Source organism: Silurus aristotelis (genome assembly GCF_946808225.1).
Source record: "Silurus aristotelis genome assembly, chromosome: 4".
In the NCBI taxonomy this organism is placed as follows: Eukaryota; Metazoa; Chordata; class Actinopteri; order Siluriformes; family Siluridae; genus Silurus; species Silurus aristotelis.
Window position 1 is genome coordinate 3,071,893 of NC_139577.1, and position 27,703 is coordinate 3,099,595.

A 27,703-nucleotide genomic window follows, 5' to 3' on the forward strand; every position below is an offset into this window, starting at 1 on the left:
ATCTACATAGAAAATATTGGTCACAAATTATTGGTCACTTTCTAAATAATCAAAATAAAGAAAATATACTAATAATTATATATAAATAAATGGGCTTTTACTGGTGCAAAAACGATTGTTAAACATTGTCAGCTTTTATGGTCATCATCCCTACTATATACAGTATATAAGATATAGAGCACACATTTATATCAACTCTAAATTGATTTACAGCCAGAATATAGCCGGACGACATTAAAAATAGACGGATATGAACAAATGAATCATATGAGGATTTTATGGGACGTTCCAGAAAAAAAAGACAAAACGCCGAAAATCATATAACGTAAAATGGAACCTTTAAAATGCAAGGAGTTGCCCGTCTGTCAGCTAGCTCAGCTGGCTTATGATATTAAAGTAATTGGTGTTTCAGGTAAAAATTGAGGGATTTAGTGAAAGTAATCATTATCTTGCCTTTTCGGAGAAAACGATTCGGGAATTCAGGCACTGGAACATTGTAAATGAAACCCAATATGTGTCAAGTTTTGTTAAACTCGCAGGGTTTTTTTTTTCACTCTGAAATTGGAACGACCGCTGTCGATACGCCTTAGTGCTCACTGTCTATAAATTGGGTCTAGCTTTTTTTTTTTTTCTTCAAAAGTTATCCAATGCTATGCGATTAGGTATGAAGTCTACGCACAACTGTGCTCTTGTTCATTCATGCAGTCCTCTCTGGCTCTTTCTCGCCTAACTCCATCCCTACTCCAGCAGTGTTTTCTATATTTGCGGGGCATTCCCACGTTCTATTTGCACATAATAGGGAAACCACCCGCTAGCTTTAATAGTGGCCTTCCCATTCCACTGTTTGCGCTGGAGAAAGGCTGTAATTTGTAAAGCCAGCTGTTAGCGGGTGTGTACATGCTGTCTGCTGCAGTACAACAGGGGGTTGTAGGCTGCCAAAAGGGGGTGAAAATGAAAGCAGAACACGCCTCGCTGTCACTCCTTAGAGAATGAATATTGAATGGGACATGGCAGGTTAACATCATCAGGAACACTACGGGACTGTTTCAGAGCGCCACCGCATGTGCCATTTTGCATGCTTCAGAGCACGTCCATTATTTGCTGAGAACTAGAAGGGAATTGAGTTTCCTTCAGGGTTTCTTTAAAAAAAAATATATATTTTCCCATGGTACATGTTTAGTTTTGACAAATGGTCTTTTAAATGTGTACTAACAGCGGGTTGATTTTTTTCGACATTAAGGACTCTATTTGCTAATATAATGCAGCATAGTGCTAATTTGTCTGGCACTAAGCCAGTTCTCTCTCTCTCTCTCTCTCTCTCTCTCTCTCTCTCTCTCTCTCTCTCTCTCTCTCACCCCTCTTTACTTCACTTGCTTCAGTTTTTTCTCCATGGTTAGATATACACAACAGGGGGGTGTGGCATTTGAAATTAACTTTGAGATGCTAAAGCTGAAATATCGCCTCGCATTGTGAGAGCGAAGCATAATAGGACTAATTTAGCACTACTGGGGCGGCAGACAGCACCGCTCATAAAAATTCTGCGAATATACAAAAGGCCTGAAAAGCCCAGTTCTTGCAGCTCATCATCATCCCTGCAGGAACCGCGGAGTCGCGAAGACCTGCAGCTAACTTCCATGGCGTCTCGCGGCACAAAACCGACTGCGTTCCTTGGTCTCGTTTCAGATATAAGCGCTGTTTCCATAGGGACGTATTCAGACGAGTCGGCGACTCCGAAAGTTGCCTCAGTATTTACGTGTAAAATGTCGTCTGGTTATACAGTTAGTCCAATGACTTCTGTCTAGTTTACTTCTCTGTGAGCTTTCTTCAAATATGAGTCAAAGCCAGTATAATGATTTCTTAGGAAATGATTGAGTTACCAAGATGGCTTCTGGCCTCACTATTTGGCAGCTTATACAGATGATCCGGCACATCGTAATGCAGTAATGCAGTTTAGATGATATCCAGCATGTCAATGAAGGGGGAAATATTTGATTCTTTTTCTAAATAAAATGTATGCATTATTATATATACAATAATATAGACAAATCAATACAATGCTGATGCTGATTTTTTTTCATTTAATGGGCGAATAAAAAACATGGCGACAGTTTGAATCGATACTCACTGGCTCCAATATGGCTCCAAATCTGATGATGTCTTTTCCAATGTCCTCCATTTTCTCGACTAAACAGTTTATATATGTGATAATCGCTACAGATTCAGTTCAATTCAATGGACAATGTAAGAAAGCAGCTTCATAAAAATCTGTAGATTATGATTATACATTTTCAATTTTATAAATTTGGCTTTATAAGTTTATGCCTAATGAGGAAGCCAAAGATGAAGATGGCTAAGGATAAGCTTTGGAAGACAGGGAAGAGACCAAACTCTACTCATGTTGAAGTTATCATTTAAAATCTTATTAGAAGAATCCGACAATCATTTACCAACGTTTTTAATTCTTTATTTGATGCAAGGAGAAAACACAACAAAATACAATGAAAATTAAATCAAATACATTACAAAGAAAGCAGAAAAACTCAAGAGACTTAAATCCTACCACACTAGTAATCAAAGAATAAATTATACACAATCAAATTGTGCTATCAAGATAAAAGAGAAAGAGAAAGCCAAGTCTTTTAAAACTGATCCAGTTTGTTTAACAAAACAAAACAATTTTACCATTTCTTCTATCCACTGTTTAACAGAGGCGACATTTTATTAGTATTTTAGTATCCAAAACTTTAGTATTCATTACTTGCCAAAAAGAAGCCCATTAGACAACAACTGCTGAGATTTTTTTCAATGAGCTGAATCGGTCTGAAACGCCGTGGATCAGGTTTGTGTTCAACATGTATATGTTGATGTTATCAACTGTTCAAATGACTTTCCCTCAAACCGTCAGTCAGGAACGCTAGACCTGATAGTGCTCCTCAATAGAGCCAGGTTGGAATCATGGACGAAAATACCTTTCTAAAAAAGTTAAATACTCATGCTATAAACTGTAAAACAGTGACCTGTCTGGGTAACCAGACATTTCTCAAGTCTTGACTAAGATTTTAGGGTCCTATTACTGTCTTGCCGCAGACGTCCTTCCAACAGGTGATCCGAGGTGAGGCTCCGTCAAGTGAGACTTTTTAATTCATTTGAAGGAGCGTTCTGTTTTTCATCACAAACTCGTGGTGTAATTGATTGATCGCAGAAGCTGATTGGTTTGGGAGGCCGTGGAACTGATTAAAATGGACTTGGACACAGGCAAATCGAAAGAGTTCCTGAGCACAATCTGGTCCCTGAAGATTTGCGTGTGTGTGTGTGTGTGTGTGTGTGTGTGTGTGTGTGTGTGTGTGTGTGTTTTGTACAAACCTGATGGCAGGAAGTGAGGAAACCTATTTGCTAGGATTAGTACTTAATGAAAACTAGCTGTTGATTTTTTTTTTCTTTGCAATGCATCCGTGCTACCGTTTACTTCCGAGAAAGAGGAAGTGACAGTTGATGTTTTGAGGCGTAACCACAAAAACAATCTGTTTTACATGAAGTTTAGTTCGACAGTTTGACGTATAAAACTATCCTTTACTTATTTAGCATTAATTTTTCATTTTTGGTGTGCTGTATGACGATTTCTATTGGTCAATTTGTTGCATTTTAACCCTTTGACCAGTGTATTTCCATCATGTTTTATTAATACAACAGTGACAGATGTTTTTGTCAGCTGTCAGGCTACAAAAAAAACTTTAAAGAGACTGAAAGCATTAATATTTACCCTGGTTTTATATATGTAACTTGTCAAACCGAAGTTTTACTAATAGTTTCAAATCCTCGCCGTTGTGCAAATGAATATAAAAATTATTTTATTTTCTTTTGTACTTTGATGTCATGGCTGTTTTTTTTTTTTTTATTTCCTTCTTTCTAACTATAAAAGAATAAAGTTCAAAGAAAGAGCTCTTCATACTTTTTCGAATCCTCTTTAGCCAGGGGGCTCACTAGCGCACACTGTCTCCTTACGAACACATGACACGAGTGTTTAATCAAACTTGAATTCTAGCTGGGGGGCTGTGTGTGTGCGTGTGGGTGTGTGTGTGGGGGGGGGGGTGTATGTGTTACAGCTGTAGACTTTAAAGCAGCTGTTTGGACATTTTTTTTCCAAACCTCTACTAGTAACCATAAATACACGCTTTTACTAATTCAGTTTTAATAAGCATCGTCACAATAATAAGAATAATGATATGAAGAAAAGAAGTAGATGAAGAAGAAAAAAGAAGTAGCAGAAGAAGATGAGATTCATGTTGTGCTATTAAAAGTACGTGTAATGATATTATTGCAATACATTAAACGCAAGCATACATATATACAACACTATTGAAAAAACACCAGTCATGTAAAAATTTACCTAATAAGTATGACTTCTGGTGTATTCCAGTGTAGGAGTTTTGAGTTTACCACTAATTAAGCATGAACAAAACAAAGAGTGAAGGTTATGTTTCGGTGTGTATAGTGAGTCAGAAGCTCAGACAAAAAAAATTGAGCACCACCAGGCCATTTACATTTATGGCATTTGGCAGACACCCTTATCCAGAGTTATCTTAATTATAGAAACTGAGAGTTATAGGGCTTTACTTGAAGACCCAACAGTGGCAATTTGGTGTTGTTGGGTGATAAACCCATTACCTTCTGTTCGGAAGTCCAAAGTGTTATCCCCCTGAGCTACCTTTTCCCAAAAAATCTACAGAGAAACATCTACATTTGGAAAACGCTTTTATCCAGAGCGGATTTAAATGATCACATTGAAACAACTGAGCAATTGAGGGTTAAGGGCCTTGCTCAAAGCAGCTGGCGTGAGCAATCCCGAGGCATCCTGAGGTTTGGCCAGCTCCAGTCACGTCCCACCTCGTGGAGATTATGGACCTATGGATGATCATGGAGAAGTAAATGCCGAGTGTTTAAAGGCCCTGGCATGGAGAAGCTGATGCTGGATCTATGATGATCACAAATTGTTCTGTATTTCCCCTTTGAGTCTGGTTCCTCTCAAGGTTTCTTCCTCATATCATCTAAGGGAGTTTTTCCTTGCCACTGTCGCCACGGCTTGCTCATCAGGGACAAACGCACACCATTCACCTTCACTGTTGTTTTCTGTAAAGCTGCTTTGAGACAATGTCTGTTGTGAAAAGCGCTATACAAATAAACTTGACTTGACTTGACTTGGCTCAAGGGCCCAGCAGTGGCAGCTTGGTGGTGATGGGGTTTGAACTTTTCAATCAGAAGTCCAACATTAGATTCGATTTGATTCAATTCAACTTTATTGTCATTGTGCAAGGTACATGTACAGAGCCAATGAAATGTAGTTAGCATCTAACCAGAAGTGCATAAGTGGCCTATTTACAATTAATAGCAGTGTTATAAATAGGGTATGAGGTCCATATTTAGAGGGGTGAGAGTGAATAATGTACAGAAGGTGCAGTTGGTAATCATATATGGTATATATAGTAATATACAATATACTGTGCTACGATACATCACGTACAACATCTTAATATTAAGCAACTTCTTCCTCCTGAGCTACAACTTCTCCGTCCACACAACGTCAGCATTTTGAAATCATGGAGATAGTAGCATATAAAAAAGCTTTTTTTTACATTATGCATTGTACACAGATGTTCAAATACTTTAATTCACACTCGGTATTGCATTTAATTGCACGTTTTGAATAATCATAATTTAAAAAAAAATGTATTTCTCCATGTAGTTCGAGGTACAAATAGTGGAAGCAGCTTCTGAAAATTGAAAAAAGAAAAGAAGAGCTATTAGACGGATAATAAACTACGTTTTATAAGTTATGCATTTCGTAGTACAGTCGTTCAGCAGCTCGCGCCGTTCATAGCGGAGCCTAAATTAATGTGTAAAAATGGAACGGATTCCAATAAGCCAGGCTGTTGGGGCTTGTTTTTTTTTCTGATTGCATATAAATTTGGTCCGCAGCTAAGGTAGAAATTCAACCGATAACCTTCATAACTGAGCTGAGTCAAGCAAATATTTACAAGTGCCTTTGCAGATTGCAAAAAGAAGTCGGATTAAATTTGCATTTTTACCAAGTAAAAAAAAAAAAAAAATGATCAAACCCGGAAATGTATTAAAACGTTTTAAAACTCGGGCGTGATTGTGAAATCTGTGATTTATATTAACTGCGAATATACGTATACAATATAACACGTTTTAAGACGTTGACGTTAAGGTTGAATATAAATCGTCGTTTCTCTCGCTGTGACTATACTGTTATGATATTCAGTGTCTGCGCAGTATCTGTGCAAAACAAACAGTTTTACTGCAATACTATCCTTATCAAGCCAGTCATGCTCAATCTGTCTCTCTCCCTGTCTTCCTTTCGCTGATAGATAACGAAGAATGCGAGGAGGGAAATGAGGCCCACACGGAGGACGGTGAGTGATGGCGCATTTTACATGGAAAATTACACGGCCCAAAAACGTCCCACGTGCTCTGCCAGCCGGTACAATTTAGGATTTATTTAGTCTTTGGTTCATCACGCCAGCTGCAAAAATTACCAATAAACAATAAGTGGAAAGGGTGCGTTCTCTCATTTGCGGAATGGATTCCTGGCTGCGTGAGTGCTTATGCTTTGTGCTGGATTTTGGTAATAGAGATTCAGCATGACCAGGAGACATTCTCAGGTTGAGGACTGAACCGTTTGACCATAAGCGGATCGGACTTTCTTGGCTCTTTCAAAGGAGTTGAATGTTACTAGTTTGGAAATTCATTTGCTGTGTGATTTCTTTGGAAGAAAACGCTATCCTTGTAATCAGGCGCACCTTCCAGCTCTAATAGCCGGCTTTCTCGTGAGTATAGCCGTCGTTATTGTCTTGGACGCACGACAGATTCAGCCCATATTTCGGAAAGCAAAACAAATCCCATCTGCATGCATGATATAGGCCAGTTGCGTAATAAGTGCTTTAGGCTGAAGCCGCATCCTAAATCTTTTATCTCAGCCGATCGTAATGAAAGAATTACAACACACAATCATGTGATTCATTTAGCCATAAATATTGCTTGGTCGAGAGGCAAAAAGGGTGGTTTGAATTACAATGATAGCATGATTTTCTGTTTTTTTTTAAAGTCAGGAGATCCCAGTTTAGATTAGTCCCAATTACATTTTTTTAAAAACACCGCAGGCGTGTGTCTGTAAAGAGTCACTGGTTTCCTGAAGGAGTTTCATGTCAGCTGGACTGCTATCTGGTTGGATCGATATGTTTCACTTCTCATCCAAGCAGCTTCTTCAGGGGAGGTGGGCTAAGTGGCTAAGTCTCTGGGTATCTCATCGGAAGGTCAGGGGTTCAAGCACCGGTACGGCCAAGCTGCCAATCGAAGGCTCCTTAGCAAGGCCTTTAACCCTCTGCACTCCTGGAGCTCTGGAGTGGGGAGGGAGGTTTCAGGAGTAAGGTGAGTCGATGGGATGTAACTACCCCGAGAAGGAGAGTAAGGGGAGAGTATAGAAGTATAGGGGGTAGCAATCAGGGGCCGTGGGAGTGGGAGCTTTTCTGGTGGAGGTCTTGGATCTTCTTAGTGATGGATGAAAGAGCAGCATGAAAAATAGGAGACAGATTGTGCCTACCTTTATTGTGAGAAGGATTTTCCACCCAAAAAAACTATAGATGGCCTCCTTTCTAGATAGTCCTCTTTCACCGTTTGTTTTCTTTGTCCAAGATTTGAAGCGTCTCATCTTTAAAAGTGTTTCCTTTGTCTTGAGAAGCAGGTGAACAGCTGATTCCTTCGAGAGGTGTTGCTTTTTCTGTGTAGGTACCAGTATGTAGTGGTTGTTTAGTCTCTCCAATGTGGAGCTCCAGACACTGTTCACTGTACTGGATGGCGTATTATGTCACACTCCAAGCCCATGAATATTATCTTTCCATGAAATGTGAACAAATATACATACCATTTACATTTATAAAAGTTTGCAGATGCCCTTTTCCGAAGTGACATTTATCTCATTTAGACAACTGAGCGGCTATGGAGTTAAGGGCCTTGCTCAGGGGCCCAGCTTGATGTGGCTGAAATTTTAACTCACAACATTCGAAGTCCAATGCCCTAACCGCTAAGCTATCAACTCCTCTATACCATTCATAAGTATTCACCCCCCCTTGAACTTTTCCACAGTTTGTAGTTCAAGGAGGGGAATGCTTACATAATGTGCTGTATTGGAAACACACTCTGCGAATATATCTTGCTCCGAATGTGCCCCAGTAGATCCCCATTTTGCACTTAAACCCTAAAACACAATGCAGATTGTGGAATTTTTGGCTTGAATGATAAAAATTAAAGCCATGTGGCATACCAGCAACTGTATTGCATGTTTTTCCATGATGGAAACCTATCAGAAGGACACGTAATAGGTGATACTTGAGATGTGATCTGTCAAAGTTCAATAATATTCACGATTTTGGCAGGAACACGGCATCCAGTCATGTCTTCTTGGTCATTTAAGTCTTTGCACAGTCACTAAGTGTAATCAGCTTCCCCACGGCTGTACTTGACCCATTCCAATGACTGCCATGGTTGTCTCAATGCTAGCATTTTGTGAAACGAGAAGCTCAGAGGAGATCTCCAGTAAACTGAAATTAGGTTTAGGAGTAGCACAAAGTCTTTAGACTGAGATTTTGGTCTCTCGTGCACATTTTTAAAGACCGCATAATAACTGTTTAATTGATATTTATCAGGTTTTTCTCTTGGTATCCTGACCACTGCAGGCACCCAGCTTAGCCTCTGTTTCATTTTGTAAACGTCTGATTGTCAGCCAAGCCCTGGCCTTTAGCAGCACCGCAGTTAGCCAGACTTTCTGGAACCAGTTCAAGGGCGTAAATGGCTGCCATTCTCACATTGAAGTCAGCCGCTTTTGTAGCAGTGCATCGGGCTTCTCTCTTTTACCCTTTTTTTTCTTTAACCTTCCATTCTATTTCTCAATTTTTTCCCTTTTAGAGATCTAGTATTTATCCAGTATTTTTCTTACCTTACACAGTATTGAGGTTATAAAAGCTTCAGTTCAGGCTAAAAATATTTGGGTGTTTTCGCAGCTTGACAAGGTCTATTAGAGACGAATCACAAACGCTGACATCCTTCTAATAGGAACAAAATCTATTTTCTCTGCTTTTCTAACTGTATCGGTCGTACAGTTTTACACCATAAAGTTCAAAAATACAACAAGGCGTGTTCACTTCATCTTGAGACCTTGTGTATAATCAGCAGGTCCTGTGTTTGAGTCAATTCCAATCATTCCCTGCACGTTCTTCCCAACATCGCTCTGAAGCAATTGAATGCAGGGTTTCTTGAAGCTAATATCTAAATTTGCCTTCAAATTTCTGCACTTTCAGCTTCTTTCGCTGGCATACTGCTGAAACAATTACTATCTTTCCCAATAAGACGGACCAAAGTTAATTAGATTTGGACACCGGAGGCTGCTGGTAGGCAGTTAGCATGACACCCTATTCATTTGTCTGCGAGCAAGAAAAGCTCGAGGATTTTTTTTCCCCCCTTTCATTAACGTTACAGAGTCAATGGTGTCGGTGTCTTTAGGGAAATTCCCTCTACTGTAGAATCCTATATCAAATCCCAGCATAAACTTATCTCAAACAAGAGACAAGTGAACAGTGCCAATGTTTTAACGCAGCCAGAACGACGCCTCCCCCATCAAAGCCACGCCTTCTTTGCAAATAACTTTATACGTGAATTATAAATCTAATAATGAAGGGTAACGTAATTATTTGTTGAATAACATTTTAGTTTATCAGGGTTTGCAGAATCATAAGTCATGTGGAAAAAGATTTCACTGAACAGTTTTTTGGGGGGCAGTGGTGTAAAGTATTTGAGTAAATGTACATTATTAGTGTACTTAAGCAATTTTTGGCTACTTTCTAGTTTTCATATCAAAGATATAAGCAATTCAAATTTTATATATGTACTTTTTACCACTATAATTTAATTGACACTGACATTCCCAATAAAATGTATTTATTCTACAGAAGAGGCGACATCGCCATTGCCATCGTCATTTGATTGGTCTGTTGATTACTACTAAGTTCTTTTACTTTGTGACATGATCATGCAATTTTATTTGTTAATTAAAGAGCTGAAGGTATTGAGATTTTAATTAGGAGTGACGAGGATGGACAGGATTATAAACAAGTTTATAAGAAGGACCCCACAAAGTGAGAGAGGACCGATTGAGATGGTTTGGACATGTGCCAAGGAGGGACATGAGGTATATCGGTAGGAGAATGCTGAGGATGGAACTGCCAGGATGGTGGAAAGAAGGAAGGCCAAGGAGCAGGTTAATGGATGTGGTGAGGGAAGACATGCAGGTAGTTAAGAGAAAGAGTGAAAGAGGCAGATGTAGAGGACAGGAGTGGTATGGAGATGGATGATCCTCTGTGGCGACCCTTAATGGAGCAGCCGAAAGAAGAAGTTAGTAGGATTTTCAGGTACCCCTTTACACCTCTGCTTTGTACCAGCTGTAAGAGCTCTTTTAAATCACAACCTGGTCTTCTTCTTCTTCTTCTTCTGTCCTCTACATCTGCCTATTTCAAACCAACCACCTGCATGTCTTCCTTTACCACATCCATAAACCTCTTCTTTTCCTCCTGCCTGGACTTCCCATCCTCTTCATTCTTCTGCTGATATATTCTAAGTCCCTCCTAATGATCACATGGACCATCACAGTCGCTCTTCTCTTGTCTCCAAAACATCCTACCTGCACAGTCCCTTTAATGAACTTATTTCTAATCAGGTCAGCATCTTCAACTCTGCCACCCCAAAGTTCATTATTTTACCAGAACTGTAAATCCGCAATTTTATCCATATAAAGACTTAACACCTTTTAACCAATCAGAATGGAGAAAACAACACCATTGTGGTATAATTTGACACGTTTCACTAACACTCTTAAAAAGGCTTTTTTTTTTTTTTTTACCTTTTACAATTTGCCTGTCATCAATATCATTTTTTTTTTTATCTGTCGCCAGCAAATGTAAAAAAAAAAATGTGAAAAGCACTAAATTAATTCCTCTGTGTTTATCAGGACGACTCGGGTCGTTCTCTCTGAGTGAAATTGTTCTAAATTAATTAAGCCTTCCAAATAAGGTCAAATCAGTTTTGGATGTTTGACTGTGTTTGGCGAAAAAAAGGTTAACAGGAAATCATTGGAAGCTTTGAAATGAGCTAATGAGATTTCTCATAAATATGTTTAAGCACCACTTCGGGATGAAAGATCCTTCACTAACGTGTTGCAAGGCTTCGACGGGACGACTGAGAAATGATAGCGTTTTACAAAGGATGCGTGGAGAACTGAATGAATGGAGATGAGATGCGTGTGATCCATGGGTAGGAGTAGCAAAATTCACGAGTGTTCATATAGATGCAGAAGTAGAAGAAAGGCGAGATGTACGGTGCCTGCCAGAAGTGTGGATACACCGACAGTTTTATGTTTTTACAGACAGATGCTAATCCTTTTGTTGCTTTATAACAAATTCCACCAAAGCTAAAATAAAACATACAAGAATTGGGCAGTGAATGAGTGGAAGAAAGTTCTCTGGAGTCCAAATGGAAAAGGAGTCTTTTGTCCTTGTAGACGCAGTTATATATACGTCTATAAATGAACTATAGTCATAGATTGTGTATGCCATGCAGTAACCGTAAATAAATTCGCAGAGCACGTACTCAAGTGTTAGAGGCACTGACAGTAAACTAGCATGCTGGTTAATAGTCTCATGTTTGAAATTTAAATAACAGGACAACAAGACAAAGTAGCATTTATTTAAACTTATTAATTGATGAATGGCCTGATGCTGCACCGGTGCACCAAGTTTTGTGTTTAGCGCCCCCCCTGAGGGACTCCTCGGTAACTGGGGTCAGCGCAAAGTGGCTTTCAGCCCTGTTACTAATGACAAAGAAACATTATTGGTCCTGTCTCAGGGGGGAAAGTGGTCCTTCGCGGGCCGGTCTGGAAGTTTCATGCTAGCGTAAATAGAGGAATAGAGGATCGCTTAAGCGGCAAGCGGATAAATCTTCGATGGATTAAAATTCAGGAATGAAATTTTTCCGTTCCATCCCTCAGCATGGTAATTAAAGATTAAATAGGTAGACATGAGGCAAGGTCAAGATCCATCACGCCAAATTACTTGATTAGTTGCACGCCATCCCAGTGACTCATTGAAATATGAAGCGTTTGCCTTTTGCTATTCAGCCTCTCCAGTCTAGAGGTGTGTGAGAGAAAAAAGCTGTTTAAAACATTGGATCCAAATCAGAGTTGGATCAAAATTGGCAGAAAAAATTAATAAATAATGATGTCATCACTGGAATATTCTGGAACTTTGTATGTGGAAGTAAAGTCATGGTGGATTCACTGATATTTGATCACTAAAACTTTGGTATTTATTTTTTTTGTATTTCTTTCCTTACTTTTGCACAATCAAATGAAGAGCAAGTTATGAAGAGGAAAGGTTAATACAATGTTTTAAATGTGTCAAGCACTCTTTGGCTCTCGAGCAAGGCCCCTAACACAGTGTCCTAACATCGCTGGGATATAAAGAATTTCTCTGTGTTGTAATGTACATGTGACAAGTAAAAAACCTCTTGTCTTTTTTTTTATGTGTACTATGTATATTGGGAGGCATGAATGTCCCAGGCATGGTTGAGCAATGTCTAGGTTACCAATCAGAAGTTCGGCCCCAGTATCGCCAAGGTGCCACTCCTTAGACAAGGCCCTTAACCCTGTGTGATCATATCATGAACCTTGTCAGTACCTTGTTCTCTTTAAACTTTAATACAACAGTATAATGAGAAACAACAGCATTAACAGTAGTTTTTTTTCCAGATGTGAAATAATTAAACATAAAAACTCATATTGTATCTGATGAAGCACAGATACCATAGGATTCGTCTCCAGGCGAACTTCAGCCTGCATTTTAAATTGGTAGCTTTACCACAGGATCGAGAAAATCTCCAGTGAAATATAGTTGGTTGTGATGTCACTTGTCACTGTCTTCGAAACTGCATTTTTTTGTGCACACAGGAAACGACTCATCGGTTTGTCACGCGCTGGTGCGAGCGTAGCATTACGGTGTAGAAATCAATACACTGTCCCGAAGGAGGGGAAAAAGTGAGACGTTACAAATCTTTGCACTATATATCCCCTGCATTCCAGTTTCAGAAGTGGAACACTACAAGCACATCAGCAGCAACCCTGCAAATATTACAGCTATGCTGCTTAATGCTGGTGCATATTTAATAGTCCTAAATGGAAGTAGGATCACTTTGTTGCTGTGCCTCTGATTTGCAGCCATTAGGTGTTGTTCTTTATATAGCCAGCTAGCCTGTTTTAAAAGCATAGCATATTTCATAGAAACACCCAGGGGACACCATGCACCTGGAAATAATGTTTATTTGGTTAGCTTATCATTAATAACATATATATATATATATATATATATATATATATATATATATATATATATATATATATATATATATATATACAGTGAGGAAAATAAGTATTTGAACACCCTGCTATTTTGCAAGTTCTCCCACTTAGAAATCATGGAGGGGTCTGAAATTGTCATCGTATGTGCATGTCCACTGTGAGAGACATAATCTTAAAAAAAAAATCCAGAAATCACAATATATGATTTTATAACTATTTATTTGTATGATACAGCTGCAAATAAGTATTTGAACACCTGAGAAAGTCAATGTTAATATTTGGTACAGCAGCCTTTATAGAGTTCAAACGTTTCCTGTAGTTTTTCACCAGGTTTGCACACACTGCAGGAGGGATTTTGGCCCACTCCTCCACACAGATCTTCTTTAGATCAGTCCGGTTTCTGGCCTGTCGCTGAGAAACACGGATTTTGAGCTCCCTTTAAAGATTCTCTATTGGGTTTAGGTCTGGAGACTGGCTAGGCCACGCCAGAACCTTGATATGATTCTTACAGAGCCACTCCTTGGTTATCCTGGCTGTGTGCTTCGGGTCATTGTCATGTTGGAAGACCCAGCCTCGACCCATCTTTAATGCTCTAACTGAGGGAAGGAGGTTGTTCCCCAAAATCTCGCAATACATGGCCCCGGTCATCCTCTCCTTAATACAGTGCAGTCGCCCTGTCCCATGTGCAGAAAAACACTCCCAAAGCATGATGCTACCACCCCCATGCTTCACAGTAGGGATGGTGTTCTTGGGATGGTACTCATCATTCTTCTTCCTTCAAAAACGTTTAGTGGAATTATGACCCAAAAGTTCTATTTTGGTCTCATCTGACCACATGACTTTCTCCCATGACTCCTCTGGATCATCCAAATGGTCATTGGCAAACTTAAGATGTGCCTGGACATGTGCTGGTTTAAGCAGGGGAACCTTCCGTGCCATGCATGATTGCAAACCATGACGTCTTAGTGTATTACCAACAGTAACCTTGGAAACGGTGGTCCCAGCTCTTTTCAGGTCATTGACCAGCTCCTCCCGTGTAGTTCTGGGCTGATTTCTCACCTTCCTTAGGATCATTGAGACCCCACGAAGTAAGATCTTGCATGGAGCCCCAGTCCGAGGGAGATTGACAGTCATGTTTAGCTTCTTCCATTTTCTAATGATTGCTCCAACAGTGGACCTTTTTTCACCAAGCTGCTTGGCAATTTTCCTGTAGCCCTTTCCAGCCTTGTGGAGGTGTACAATTTTGTCTCTAGTGTCTTTGGACAGCTCTTTGGTCTTGGCCATGTTAGTAGTTGGATTCTTACTGATTGTATGGGGTGGACAGGTGTCTTTATGCAGCTAACAACCTCAAACAGGTGCATCTAATTTAGGATAATAAATGTAGTGGAGGTGGACATTTTAAAGGCAGACTAACAGGTCTTTGAGGGTCAGAATTCTAGCTGATAGACAGGTGTTCAAATACTTATTTGCAGCTGTATCATACAAATAAATAGTTTAAAAATCATATATTGTGATTTCTGGATTTTTTTTTTAGATTATGTCTCTTACCATGGACATGCACCTACGATGACAATTTCAGACCCCTCCATGGTTTCTAAGTGGGAGAACTTGCAAAATAGCAGGGTGTTCAAATACTTATTTTCCTCACTGTATATATATATATATATATGGGGGCTCTTTATCAGTGGAACACCGTTAAATGCTGATCGTAAGGCAAAATGTAAGATTTTACTAAATAGTCATGTTTACTGTGTATATTGGGAGTCAAAAATGGATAAATTAGTGTCCCAGGTTCCTGATTGAGCAAAGTTCTGTCAAAAAAATCAACCACTGTAATGTCTTGGTTATTGATCAGAAGATCGGCCCCAACTATCGTCAAGCTGTCACTCTTGGGGCCCCTGAGCAAGGCCCCTCAACCTCTGTGCTCCAAAGGGCCCTGCATCACGACTGACCCTGCGCCCTGATCCCAGCTTTCTAACGTCACGAGGGAAATACGAAGAATGAATCCTTTCTCTTTTTTTCTTTACTTTTCTTTCTTTGCTTTTCTTTCTTTCTTTCTTTCTTTCTTTCTTTCTTTCTTTCTTTCTTTCTTTCTTTCTACATGCTGTAACTTTAATGTACCTGTAATGTACATAAAAGAAGAAAACAGCTCCTTTCTTCCTTTACTTTTCTTTCTCTTTCTTTCTTTCTTTCTTTCTTTACTTTTCTTTCTTTACTTTTCTTTCTTTCTTGCTTTCTTGCTTTCTTTCTTTCTTTCTTTCTTTCTTTCTTTCTTTCTTTCTTTCTTTCTTTCTTTCTTTCTTTCTACATGCTGTAACTTTAATGTACCTGTAATGTACATAAAAGAAGAAAACAGCTCCTTTCTTCCTTTACTTTTCTTTCTCTTTCTTTCTTTCTTTCTTTCTTTCTTTCTTTCTTTCTTTCTTTCTTTCTTTCTTTCTTTCTTTCTACATGCTGTAACTTTAATGTACCTGTAATGTACATAAAAGAAGAAAACAGCTCCTTTCTTCCTTTACTTTTCTTTCTCTTTCTTTCTTTCTTTCTTTACTTTTCTTTCTTTCTTGCTTTCTTTCTTTCTTTCTTTCTTTCTTTCTTTCTTTCTTTCTTTCTTTCTTTCTTTCTTTCTTTCTTTCTTTCTTTCTTTCTACATGCTGTAACTTTAATGTACCTGTAATGTACATAAAAGAAGAAAACAGCTCCTTTCTTCCTTTACTTTTCTTTCTCTTTCTTTCTTTCTTTACTTTTCTTTCTTTACTTTTCTTGCTTTCTTGCTTTCTTGCTTTCTTTCTTTCTTTCTTTCTTTCTTTCTTTCTTTCTTTCTTTCTTTCTTTCTTTCTTTCTTTCTTTCTTTCTTTCTTTCTACATGCTGTAACTTTAATGTACCTGTAATGTACATAAAAGAAGAAAACAGCTCCTTTCTTCCTTTACTTTTCTTTCTCTTTCTTTCTTTCTTTCTTTCTTTCTTTCTTTCTTTCTTTCTTTCTTTCTTTCTTTCTTTCTCTTTCTTTACTTTTCTTTCTTTCTTTCTTTCTTTCTTTCTTTCTTTCTTTCTTTCTTTCTTTCTTTCTTTCTTTCTTTCTTTCTTTCTTTCTTTCTTTCGTAATGCTGTAACTTTAATGTACCTTTAAGGTACATATAAGAAGAAAACAGCGCCCTTCTTTACTTTTCTTTCTTTCTTTCTTTCTTTCTTTCTTTCTTTCTTTCTTTCTTTCTTTCTTTCTTTCTTTCTTTCTTTCTTTCTTCCTTTACTTTTTTCTTTCTTTCTTTCTTTCTTTCTTTCTTTCTTTCTTTCTTTCTTTCTTTCTTTCTCTTTCTTTCTCTCTTTCTCTCTTTCTCTCTTTCTCTCTTTCTCTCTTTCTCCATGATGTAACTTTAATGTACCTGTAATGTACATATAAGAAGAAAACAGCTCCTCCCTTCCTTCCCTCCATCATTCTGTAACTCTAGAATTTACTGCTTGCTCTGAATCGTCCCACCTCCTGTGCTACACTCATCAGCTGTGATCTGATTATTGATGGAGTGATTTAAGAGTTTAAAAGGATTAAGTCGCATGCTCGGAGGACACACACGTCGATCAGAAAACAAAGACAGACGGAGGACAGAACACAGATTATTGTTTGCCAACAACATGGTTTGCAAACATGATAATATACTTGTGATGGCCTATGATACATATAACTAGCTCTCTAGAACACTATAAATTATTAACAGACAACTGGTTTTCAGCCAATCAAATAATATAGAACTGGATAATAACTAGCGCTAACTATTTTATAGATTTTATTTGCTAATCTGTCGATGTGTTGGCAATGTTGATTAGCACAGAATGCAGTGAATATACAGCATCCATGAGCAGACACTGTGATATCATTTATAAAAAAGGGGGGATGAAATGATGCTAGAGGAGGAGTGGAATCCAAAAGCCTACTGGGACGTCTCGTGCAAACTTGTGTGTGATTTTGAGGGATTAAGAGGTAGCCGGATACACAAGCAAATCGAGATGTGGGGCTTAGGGTCAGTCTGTTAACTGTGTATTCAGCATTGAGAAGATAAATAGGACTGAAGGGGCAAGAGAGGAGAGAAAAGGAGAGATACGAGTGAGATATTTAGAGAGGAAAAGAACAGCACTTAGCCTTGAGTTTACATGGATTAAACAAGTAGGCTGCATTTTTCCAACTTAAAGAAAGCTCAAGGTCCGTCAACCTTTTAGTGATGGAATGATCGAATTATTTAAGAGATGGTTTGTGGAATCTCGTTCATCAAAATAAACGAATATTTATGTTGAGTCATTTAGATCATTTAGAGCGAATATGGGAGTCATGTGACAAAAGACTCAGACCAGAGGACTCATTAGATAAAACTACTCGATTCTGTTTCCTGTGTAATGCACTGCATAGCGTCTATGGAAGTCACGTGATAAAAGAACGAACAACTCGGACCAGAAGAGTCGATATGCAAATGACTCGATTCTGTTTTCTGGACATCCCGGAGATTTTGCGATGCCGCCAGAAGAAAATTAACAAATCATTGTTTGAAACGACTTGTTCTTCTGACTCACATTGAAGACGAAACATCATGAATGTCACTACAGTCCATCAATTGCATGATGCTACCTTACAAGGGTAGCCACGTGTAATGATCGTCGTTCATAAACGATTCATTCATTTTGAATGATTCTTTAATGTGATTCAGAAAAACGAGTCGTCTCAAAGAATGATTCGTTCATTTTCTACTGGACGCACATCGTAAAAAGCATTGTCCATTTCTGTAGGTTGTGTGCAGGAAACATAAATGAGTAGTTTATCTCATGAGTCTTTTGGTCCGAGTCGTTTGTTCTTTTGTCACGTGACTCATATAGACGCTACACAATGTTACAATAACAATGGGAGTCACGTGACAAAAGAACTAAAGACACAAACCAGAAGATATGAAAGGTGAAGCTTCTAATTTTGTTTATTATAATTTGTCCTTAGCTGCATTATTATTATTATTATATTATTATATTTGAAATTCATTATTGGATTTGTAGTCAAAGTTGGTGCATGTAGACGTGTTTGGGGGATCTGCCACCACAAAGGAACTATATGAACTAAATAATTCAAAAAAAGATTCGTTCATTTTGATTAACAAGATTCAAAGAACCAAGTCACTTATGTGATCCGATCTTCCCATCACTAGCCACACACACACACACACACACACACACACACACACACACACACAAATGTAATGCATGAACTAGCAGGCTGCAGAGCTACAGCTGTTGATCCTGACACTGTCACTCACCTTTTCTTCCTCTTTTATGTCTCATGAATAATTCATGGGAGAGCTTTTCTGTGCTGCTGTGGTCAGATAAGTGTGACCGTTCGCAGCTGCGATGTGAAGGCTGCTTCTGATTTTCTCACTATTAGCTTCCCTAATAAATCCAACCTAGATGGAAGAAAAAATGCATAGGCACATTATGGTTTTCAAAACACGGCATTAAAATGTTCTCTCTCTTTTTTTCTTTTTGCCGGTAAAAGGTTGTGCTTGGAAAGCTCAGACCATTTACATAACTGTGTGGGTCACTTGATAGATAAGAGCTAGAGTGAACCCTGTTACGCTGCCACCATCTGGTGGTGGACTTTTTTTTTTCTTTTGCTTTATTTCTGAACACCTGAACTAGAGAATAAAGGTGTGGAATTCGGAATAAAAAAAAATAGAGTTTCAGGAACCAAGAGAAGTGTTAGAATATGCCATAAAATCTGTTTGTGTGTACATGTGTGTGTGTGTGTTTTTTTTTCTTTTTCTTTTTTTCTTTTTGAGGGGGGGGGCAATAGGAGGAAAATCGGTTCACCTACTATGATAATCCAGCTGCTCTTCCTCTCCTGAAAACTGAATAAATCTCATCTTAGGTTTGTTTGACGAGGTAAAAGTTGCTCAGAATAGTACCAAGTCCTGAATAAACTTTTCAGAAGTTTTAGACATTGTATACTGAATATAAATGAAATTGTATTACTTTTTCCATCCATATACTGTATATCCGTATTTCTCCTACTATGGTTTTGCTGCGTAACCGAATTCTAGTCATTTACATTCAAAGACTGTTGCTGGGGGGGCCACAGGAGTGTCACTGGCAGCGAGGAGGATCATCATGAAATCCATTCAATAGTCTGTTGTAGAGGTCAGCAGATTCATCAGTGTTTGCGATTAATCTGCAACAATAGTTAATTGCTAGAACTATCGGTTATCTGCAAAAATACAATAGTTTTTCCGGGTTGCTGTCAGTTCTGCTGTCATTATACAGTACGAGAGCGGCCTCTAGGGGCCAATCACTGAAGCCATGTGCTGTTTGTTTTGACACGCGAGACTGCGCTCTGTACTTCATTCATGTTAGTTCGTAGTGCATAACTAAAGTTAAAAGATAAAATGAAAATGAGCTTCATTTAAAAATGCATTAGTAAATGTTGGAATGAACAAACAATAAACATACATTTATCAACTTCAGTTAATGTTACAAATGGAATATTACCATTTCATATAAATCCAGTCATGCTTAAAATGGCCATCTTTAAATGTCTTCACAAATGCCAGAGCATTGAAATTACATTTACTTTTATTTTTTATTGTTCTAATAAAGTTGGGTACTATTTTGCATTGAGTGTTATGTTTGTTTTTTGTTTTTTTTACTACTAAAGTAACCATTTTTTTTTTAAATATCAGTTGATTAATCGGACAACGTAAATTAGCAAAAATGAAGACTGACCACAGGACTACATACAACTTAAAAACTAACTACATAAAGTGCACATGTGCAGCATTTATTGTAAAGGAATTCGTAACATAGATGCGTAACAGAATCGTAACATAAATGCGACGCAGAGACAGTAAACAAAGTGACTATCAACACAGTAAACACAGCCACACTGTAACAATGACCAGTATGGTACAGAAGGTTTGTCCAGATGGATTGTTGTATAAAAATAGCTACTATTTTAAAATATAAAAGAATTGTGTGCAGCAATTTAGGCAGAACAGCAATTTTACTGTTATTAATTATTTTTATTTCTATGTGTGTGGCAGTCCAGACCCTTTATGTTGAGGAGTCTGATGGTTTGTGGAAAGAAACAGTTACACAGTCTGTATGTTGTTTTCATGCACTCATGCACGTGGTTTCCTCCCAACTCATAAAAACATGCAAGAAGGGGGATTTGTATTGAACCGGACCTGGGGGTGAACGGTTTGAAGATATGGATGTGTCTGTTTGTGTGTGTGTGAAGGACAAGTGTCTCATCCTATACCCAGCCTGATGACACTTTGACCCTGACCAGTAGAAATCAGTTACTAAAGATGAGGCAGTTACGCAAAGTGGACAGTTGAAGATTGGAAAAATGTCACCTTGTCTTTTTTCATTGTTCTGCTGCCCAGTTTAACCGAGCTTGCGTCCACCCGAGCCTCCTGTAGGTTTGTGTTCTTGGCTGATAGTAGTGGATGTGGTTTTCTGTGGTTGTAGCACATTCGCCTTAAAGTCCAACGTGTCCAAGATCCTTTTCAGTTCAAGTCAAACCAGGACATTTAATGTTACATGTATAAAAATGGATGCTAGGCTCACATGTCACGGGCCGGTCCAGAGACTAGATGGCAGTCCAACAGTGTTAGTTCAGTCATGGGACAGCGTGTGGTGCTGAATTTCCAATAGAATGAATGTAAAAAAAACAAAAAAAAAACACTGATATTTACAGAAGACTTCGAGCACAGTACGGTGATGAGGCGCTCACCCGCAGTCAGACGTTTGAACGGTGTAAACGTTTCAAAGATGGCCGTCAGTGACGATCCCATGGTGGTCAAGGTGATTCCTTGATGTGAAGATGGCGTTTCCACTAGTGGAAAATTTGCTCTTATAATTCATAATTGTAAAAGTCCCGGTTTGGCTTGAACGCCCCTCGTATGATATTCGATTAAATTCAGCTTTATATGTGAAACACTTTTAACAATATATATTTTCCCAAAGTAGCTACGAAGAGATAGAGATAAAGAGGTTAGAATGTATAAGTTCAGCCCCTATATGTTTGTTCGTTGTATGTTTTTCCATATTGAGCGAGCCAGTGGTTACTGTGGCGAGGAAAACCCCCCTAAAAAGACATGAGGAGCAAACCTTAAGAGGAACCAGACTCGAAAACAGCTATTTTTTCTTGTTTTTTCTGATTTTTTTTATGTAAATATTAACCAAAGCTGATGTCCTGTATGGTTTTGTGCTTCTGCTACATGATTGGCTGATTGCTCAGTGAGTGTATTCAAACAGTTAATCAAAAACCTCTAGGAAAAATGTATTTAAGGTGTACCCACTTCATCATACATTGAGGTAGCATCATGGCCTGATTATGTGGCAGCCAGTGAGCAACTTCACTAGTCTTTATCAGTGATGTGACCTATTCTGGCTACAGCAGGATGAATTCTGAAGTGTACAGAAGCACAGAAGCTGCTCAAACACAGCCAAATGGATCACAGTGGCCTTCAGGTCATATTGACTTAATGTCATAACTGTAAGAGCTTCCTACTGCCAAACCTGAACAGTCTTGACATAAAATGGACTTTAGATAAGTTACTGTACACTTAAGATCAAACTGAAAAAGAAGCAGAAAGCATGCAGAAAACCCCTGATGGCTTCATTATACCACATTACTAAAGATTACATCGAGAAATAAAGCGATTGCTATGCATGGCATTTTTTTTATTATGATTTCATAGTGCGTGTATTGATATATAACATATATCTCTATTATGCAAACCCTTCAATCTGATTTTCTGAATTTTAGCATCCATATTATATCAGTGTACATTTTATTAATTGGTGCAAAAAGTAAACAAAAAAGTGTTACCTGAGGTTGTGTGTGAACTTGCTCGGTGTTCTTAGTGATTTTTGTACCAGCTATTAAAGCATTGTTCATTCCTGATACTAGCGTTTGTTTATTTTCCAGATGCTAATCAAAATGATACTGATGATGTTTACATGGAGAGCCAGCCAGACCAAGGTAAGGCGATCTCCTTCCAAGTTCAGGTGGAGCATTTCTTGAATCTATACAAATATGTGCATATGACATAAAAGAGGTGTATATATTGCCCGAAAAGCATTACTGAGTAAAATTCTAGATAACTACTACAAAACATTCTGTATTACTTCAAGATAAAAAAATCACCAATTCCAATATGACTTGTGTAAAAGTATCTGATTTGAACAATACTTGAGTATTTGACTTTTATTGAATGATGCACTAAACACTTTATTGAAAAGCCAAAAGCAGTTGATTTTTGAGGTTTTATTCCATGAAATACAAATCCAATTAATTATAAATCTCAACACTGCATGAACCAAAGAACAACACAGCAGCCGCCTCTTCAACATGTCAGAATGAAACAAGGATAAAAAACAAAAGAGACAAAGTTGTAAAGCTATCTTTCATAAAGGTGTCATCTATTAATCAATACAATTACAAGATTATGTCACAAAGTAGAAAAAACCATTAGTATTCAATGTAAATCATTTAAGATCAAGTAAAACCAGATATTCAGAGCTGACTGGGATTTGATGCAGCTCTCAGTCTCAACTCCAACAAAAGCTGGTTCAACAAAAGAGTTTGAACTGAAAATAAAATCAGAAGTGCTAAAAAGCTGTTGCTCCCAGGCAGCAGATGTGGGTAGGGGAGTGTTGAGCTTTAATGATTCAACATTAAGGCTCAGCATTAATGATTATTCTTCGACGTTGCTGCAAAATGTAATTGGTAACGCTTATTGTCAATTCAAATATAGTAGATTAAAAAGTACATCTATTGAATCGTAAACGTAGTTGAGTAGAGAGTAAAAGTTGCTTTTATCTTTGATACTCAGTAAAACAAGAAAGTAACCAGAAAATTACTTAAGTACAGCAAAGAAGTACATTTACTCAAATACTTTATACCACTGTTAGTTTGTATTTACATATACATCAATACAGCCCTTCAGGTTTTTATACAAAATGTTGTTTTATTTTGTTTTAAATGGATCAGTTTTTTGGATTTCACATTTATATAAATATTCAGACCCCTAATTCAGTGTGAATCACTTGTAGCACCAATTCTTGGGTAGTCTCAACAACTTGCATTTGGAAAGCTTCTGTATTTCTTTCTGGCAGATCTTTTCAAGATCAGATTGGATGGGGAGCATTTGAGAAGTTCCATCATAGAACCATCCTGCCGTAGCAAATGGGTTAGACTGCTTATGCGAAGTGCCTGGGTTTCGGCAGATAAAGCTCACGGATTTTAGCCTAGTTTTTCCTACCATTAGTCTGGAGAATCTTGTGCTTTCAGACTCCAAATTACAATTTGCCTTTTACTTACGAAAAGCTGGTAATTTCTGCCACTCTACTATCACCAAACCTTCCCTGAAGGAGTGTTTGTGAGACAGTGGTCTTCCAGACAATCCACTATCGCTGCCAAGGACTCTCTGAAGTGCGGCTATGATGGCCATCGAGTTTGAGAGGGTGTCCAGCTTGAGGAAGAGTCCTGGGCATTCTACACTATTTCCATTTCTTAATAATGGAGCCCACTGCGCTTGTGGAAACATCCACTGCTTTTATACTCTTGCCCATATCTGTGTCTTGACAGTTTGATCGTTGAGGTCTGTGGAGAGTTCCTGGGATTTCATGGCTAGGATTTGGGTCTGACATGCTTTGTGAATTGGTGGAACCTAGACACACAGGTGTGTGCCTGTCAGATCATGTCCAATCTTTGTGACAGGCGAATTCTAATCACATTCTAGAGACATCTCGTGGTGATCAAAGTACACAGGATGCACCAGAGATCAGTTCGGAGCGATTTTAGCCAGGGGTCTGAATATTTATCTCAAGAAGAGTTTTTTTTCTCTCAATTTCTAAAAACATGGTTGTGGTAGACTATTGGGTAAAGATATCATTTTTCAAATATCAGCAATTAAGTCGGAAATATTTATTCGCCAGTATTCTAAAGTTGCTGTATGACTAAAAATAACAAGGGATCTATTTTTGGGGTGCTAATTAGTACGCTGCGCGACGTCCCACTGTAACAGTGGCAGCATACAATCATTCGCACAAAGTGGCTCAATTCTCTTGATTTTTCCTCCTCCATCAACAGCAATGCAAACAACCTGCTCATCACCACATTTGCACCAATCTTCATTACCGATGCTAATGAATCTAATCTAGAGAGCAAGCTAGGGTAATTAGTTAACTAATACTAACAGGGACTGATGAGACACTGACAATGACATTATGCATATTTTTTCTTTTCCAGATGTTGAGATGTTTAGCCAAGCCGGTAAGCGAATGTTGTTTTATTCACATATCAGGGTGAAATTTATTTGGAGATTTACTTGATGTTATGGATAGAACTTATCCAGACATCAGACATCTGAAGAATAATCCTCACCAAAGCTGTGGATTCTACCTGTAGCGAGGTTTTAATGTATTCTGTATTGAATGGAATGCAGTTGTCTGTATAAAAAGCTGCAGTCTTTGATTTGCCCATATTCTTTTTTTTTTTAAATCAATAAACAGTGAATTACATAATCCAAACCAAGAGACAACAAAAGTATTTGGTGAGTGGAAGATTTACAGGTTTACAGCATGAGCAGTGTATACAGGAGTGTATATATTCGTTTTTTCGATTCAGGCCCTGAAGTGAACAGCAAAACTCACCCTGGTACACGCAAGCCTCGTTGTTATTATACAGTATGTTGCAGCACTGTCAACGATTTTCTCCGGCGGGTTTGTGGGGTTTTAATTCCAGCTTGGAAGCTTGATTAGATATCGATCCGAGAAGCTCCGTGGTGGGATTACACCCACGGTTCTAATGAGAAAAGAATAAGAAATGTGTGTTTGTACGATCTGGCTAATGAAACAATGTGCTTCTTGTTTTTTTTGTTTCTGATTTTAGACGTGGATGAGGACCGTCTGGACACACCGAACCTGCAACCAGGTATAATTACTCCTCTAGGTCTTTTTTTTTTTTTTTTTGAAGAACATGGTTCAGGTGCCTTTTTTTCTTATTGTCAGTGACTGATAATGAGACTAGAGCTGACTAGAGCTGTCATGCTGGCACTGCTTATGTAATCGCACAACCCTAGCTTTGATTCTGTTTCATTTCCCACAACCAGAATTTGGGGACATAATGTGAATTTTGTTAGTACTTTATTAGTGCTAAATATGGCCAAACTACTCAAGTATGGTAATTTTAATATGAACTAGGTAACATTTATTGCTGTCATGGTGATCAGACAAAACAGTAGCCCTTGGTGACCAGGACAAGTGTTTTTCAAAAACCTTTATTGGTGTCCTACCTAAACCAGTTCACCTCTTAGTACCATCAATATTATAGAGGAACTGCATCACAAACGCAGCATCACAAACAGGAATCTCATACAGTGAGAATGAACGCTTACTAAAGCAAGAAACTTAATGAATGCAATTTTTGAGTCTCCTTTCACTGCAGCCACAGCTGCACCACCCACATACACATTCTCTAGCAAAAGCATCGATAATAACCTCATAAATTGCCCCCTGCATTGCTGCATGCCAAATTATTTGTTTCTACAAGAAAACAAAATTCAAAAATTCATGAAAAAGCTCAACACCTGCTTTGTACTGTTTTGGCTGATCTTTCCTTACAATGTCTTGAAAAGTCTGCACATGTAGATGTTTTCGCCGATCAAATCAGTTTCTTGTAGATCACGAATAGATTTGAGCTTGTACAGTTTGCTAAAGATGCGGTTTGATAGCTCGGATTAGCGCGCACTGACCATCCGATCAAAAGGCGTGAATGTTATTGTACGCCTACGAGCCTCGGATTGACCAAATCGCAGTCTGATTGGTGAAAGCGACATCTTCATGCAACAGAGAGATTCACGGCAATACGTGATAGAAACTCTAACGACTCTAATTTGGGTGCAGGGAAACACAATGAAATTAAAAGAATAGACAACTAGGAGTTATTTTATACATATTCATGGACGAAAAATTTTAAAATGCAAGTCAGTGATTCTGATCATAGTTCTATAAGTTAACACTTATACACACAGTGTTTGTGCAGCGCTCAGATTAAACCTCCTAATACTCTTCATCATAATGTAAAGACTACAGTGTTTTTTTGATCATTTATTCTGTATGGATCAGCAACGAACACAACTCATTACAAGGCCAGGAGCATTTGTAGAATACACTCATTAGTGAGGAAATAAGAGGCGCACAGGTGCGAGGGTGTGTGTGTGTGTGCGTGTGTGTGTGTGCGTGTGTGTGTGTGTGTGTGTGTGGAACTGTTTAAACAACACACACCCAAACACACAAATCCTGCTCATCTGCAAGTGTTTCACCGACACACTTCCTCTGACTCTTTATACTCAGTCGTTCACACCTTCTCTTTCTCCTTCTCACACAAACACTCACACACAACTCATCCCTCAGGGCATTTGACTTATAAGAAGGAGCCATTACTGTCAAACTCTGAGGCAAGAGTCTCAAACGCTGATCCCGTCTTCACTGTGTCTTCCACCGCTCTGCACTGTGCCACTGCTTCACATTTACATTCCTCGAAGCAGCAGCCCGTGTGGGCTTTATTTGATTTTTTTTCCCCTCCGCTGTGATTTAGTTTTACTCTCCCAGCATTGACAGCCGTGTCACCATCACCATCCTCAAGTGCCCGTTTCTTGGATTCGCTTTCCGGCCAAGAGGAGAAAAACTAATGTTCGTCTTGGCCCGAAACCATTTGATTCAATTGATGAATAGGCTTTGGAATTTATCTATGAATAAGGGTGCCTACATACAGCCTTTAGAACACATTCATAAGCACTGCATAAGTCTTTAAAGGCAGAATTGAGGAGAATCAATAAACGAACGAGTAATTGAACCAGGATCATGTTGAAAAGCATTCGTTTCTACTCATTTCCTGTTTGTATAAGAAGCTTTATTAAAACATAGGAAGCTTATAATGAGATGCTTCTAAATTTAGAGTAAAGGGACAGATGGACACTTAATAACTTTATATTGCAGTTATATTGTTTGTGCTGTCAATAAACACAACAAAACCATCATGAATTTTAACATTCTCAAAATAGTTAAGCACGAGTGCTCTTGTTTCTTTCTTTAAAAATAATAAAAAGCAACACGCTTCATTGGAAGTGCAGAGGTTCAAGACCCAGTATCACCAAGCTGCCACTCTTAGGGCCCTTGAGCAAGGCCCTTAACTC

At 38.4% G+C, this 27,703-nt stretch overlaps 1 protein-coding gene across 4 annotated transcripts in view; it reads left to right on the forward strand.

The window, feature by feature from the left end:
* The window catches only part of macrod2 (mono-ADP ribosylhydrolase 2), a 636,986-nt gene that overhangs the window by 573,618 nt on the left and 35,665 nt on the right, over positions 1 to 27,703 (forward strand). For all 4 annotated transcript variants that reach the window (XM_083540474.1, XM_083540475.1, XM_083540472.1 and 1 more), the window contains exons 10-13: positions 6,387 to 6,431; positions 22,432 to 22,485; positions 24,757 to 24,780; positions 25,399 to 25,440. In XM_083540474.1, coding sequence (XP_083396600.1) covers positions 6,387 to 6,431; positions 22,432 to 22,485; positions 24,757 to 24,780; positions 25,399 to 25,440 — 165 coding nt within the window. The remainder of the gene's footprint in view (positions 1 to 6,386; positions 6,432 to 22,431; positions 22,486 to 24,756; positions 24,781 to 25,398; positions 25,441 to 27,703) is intronic.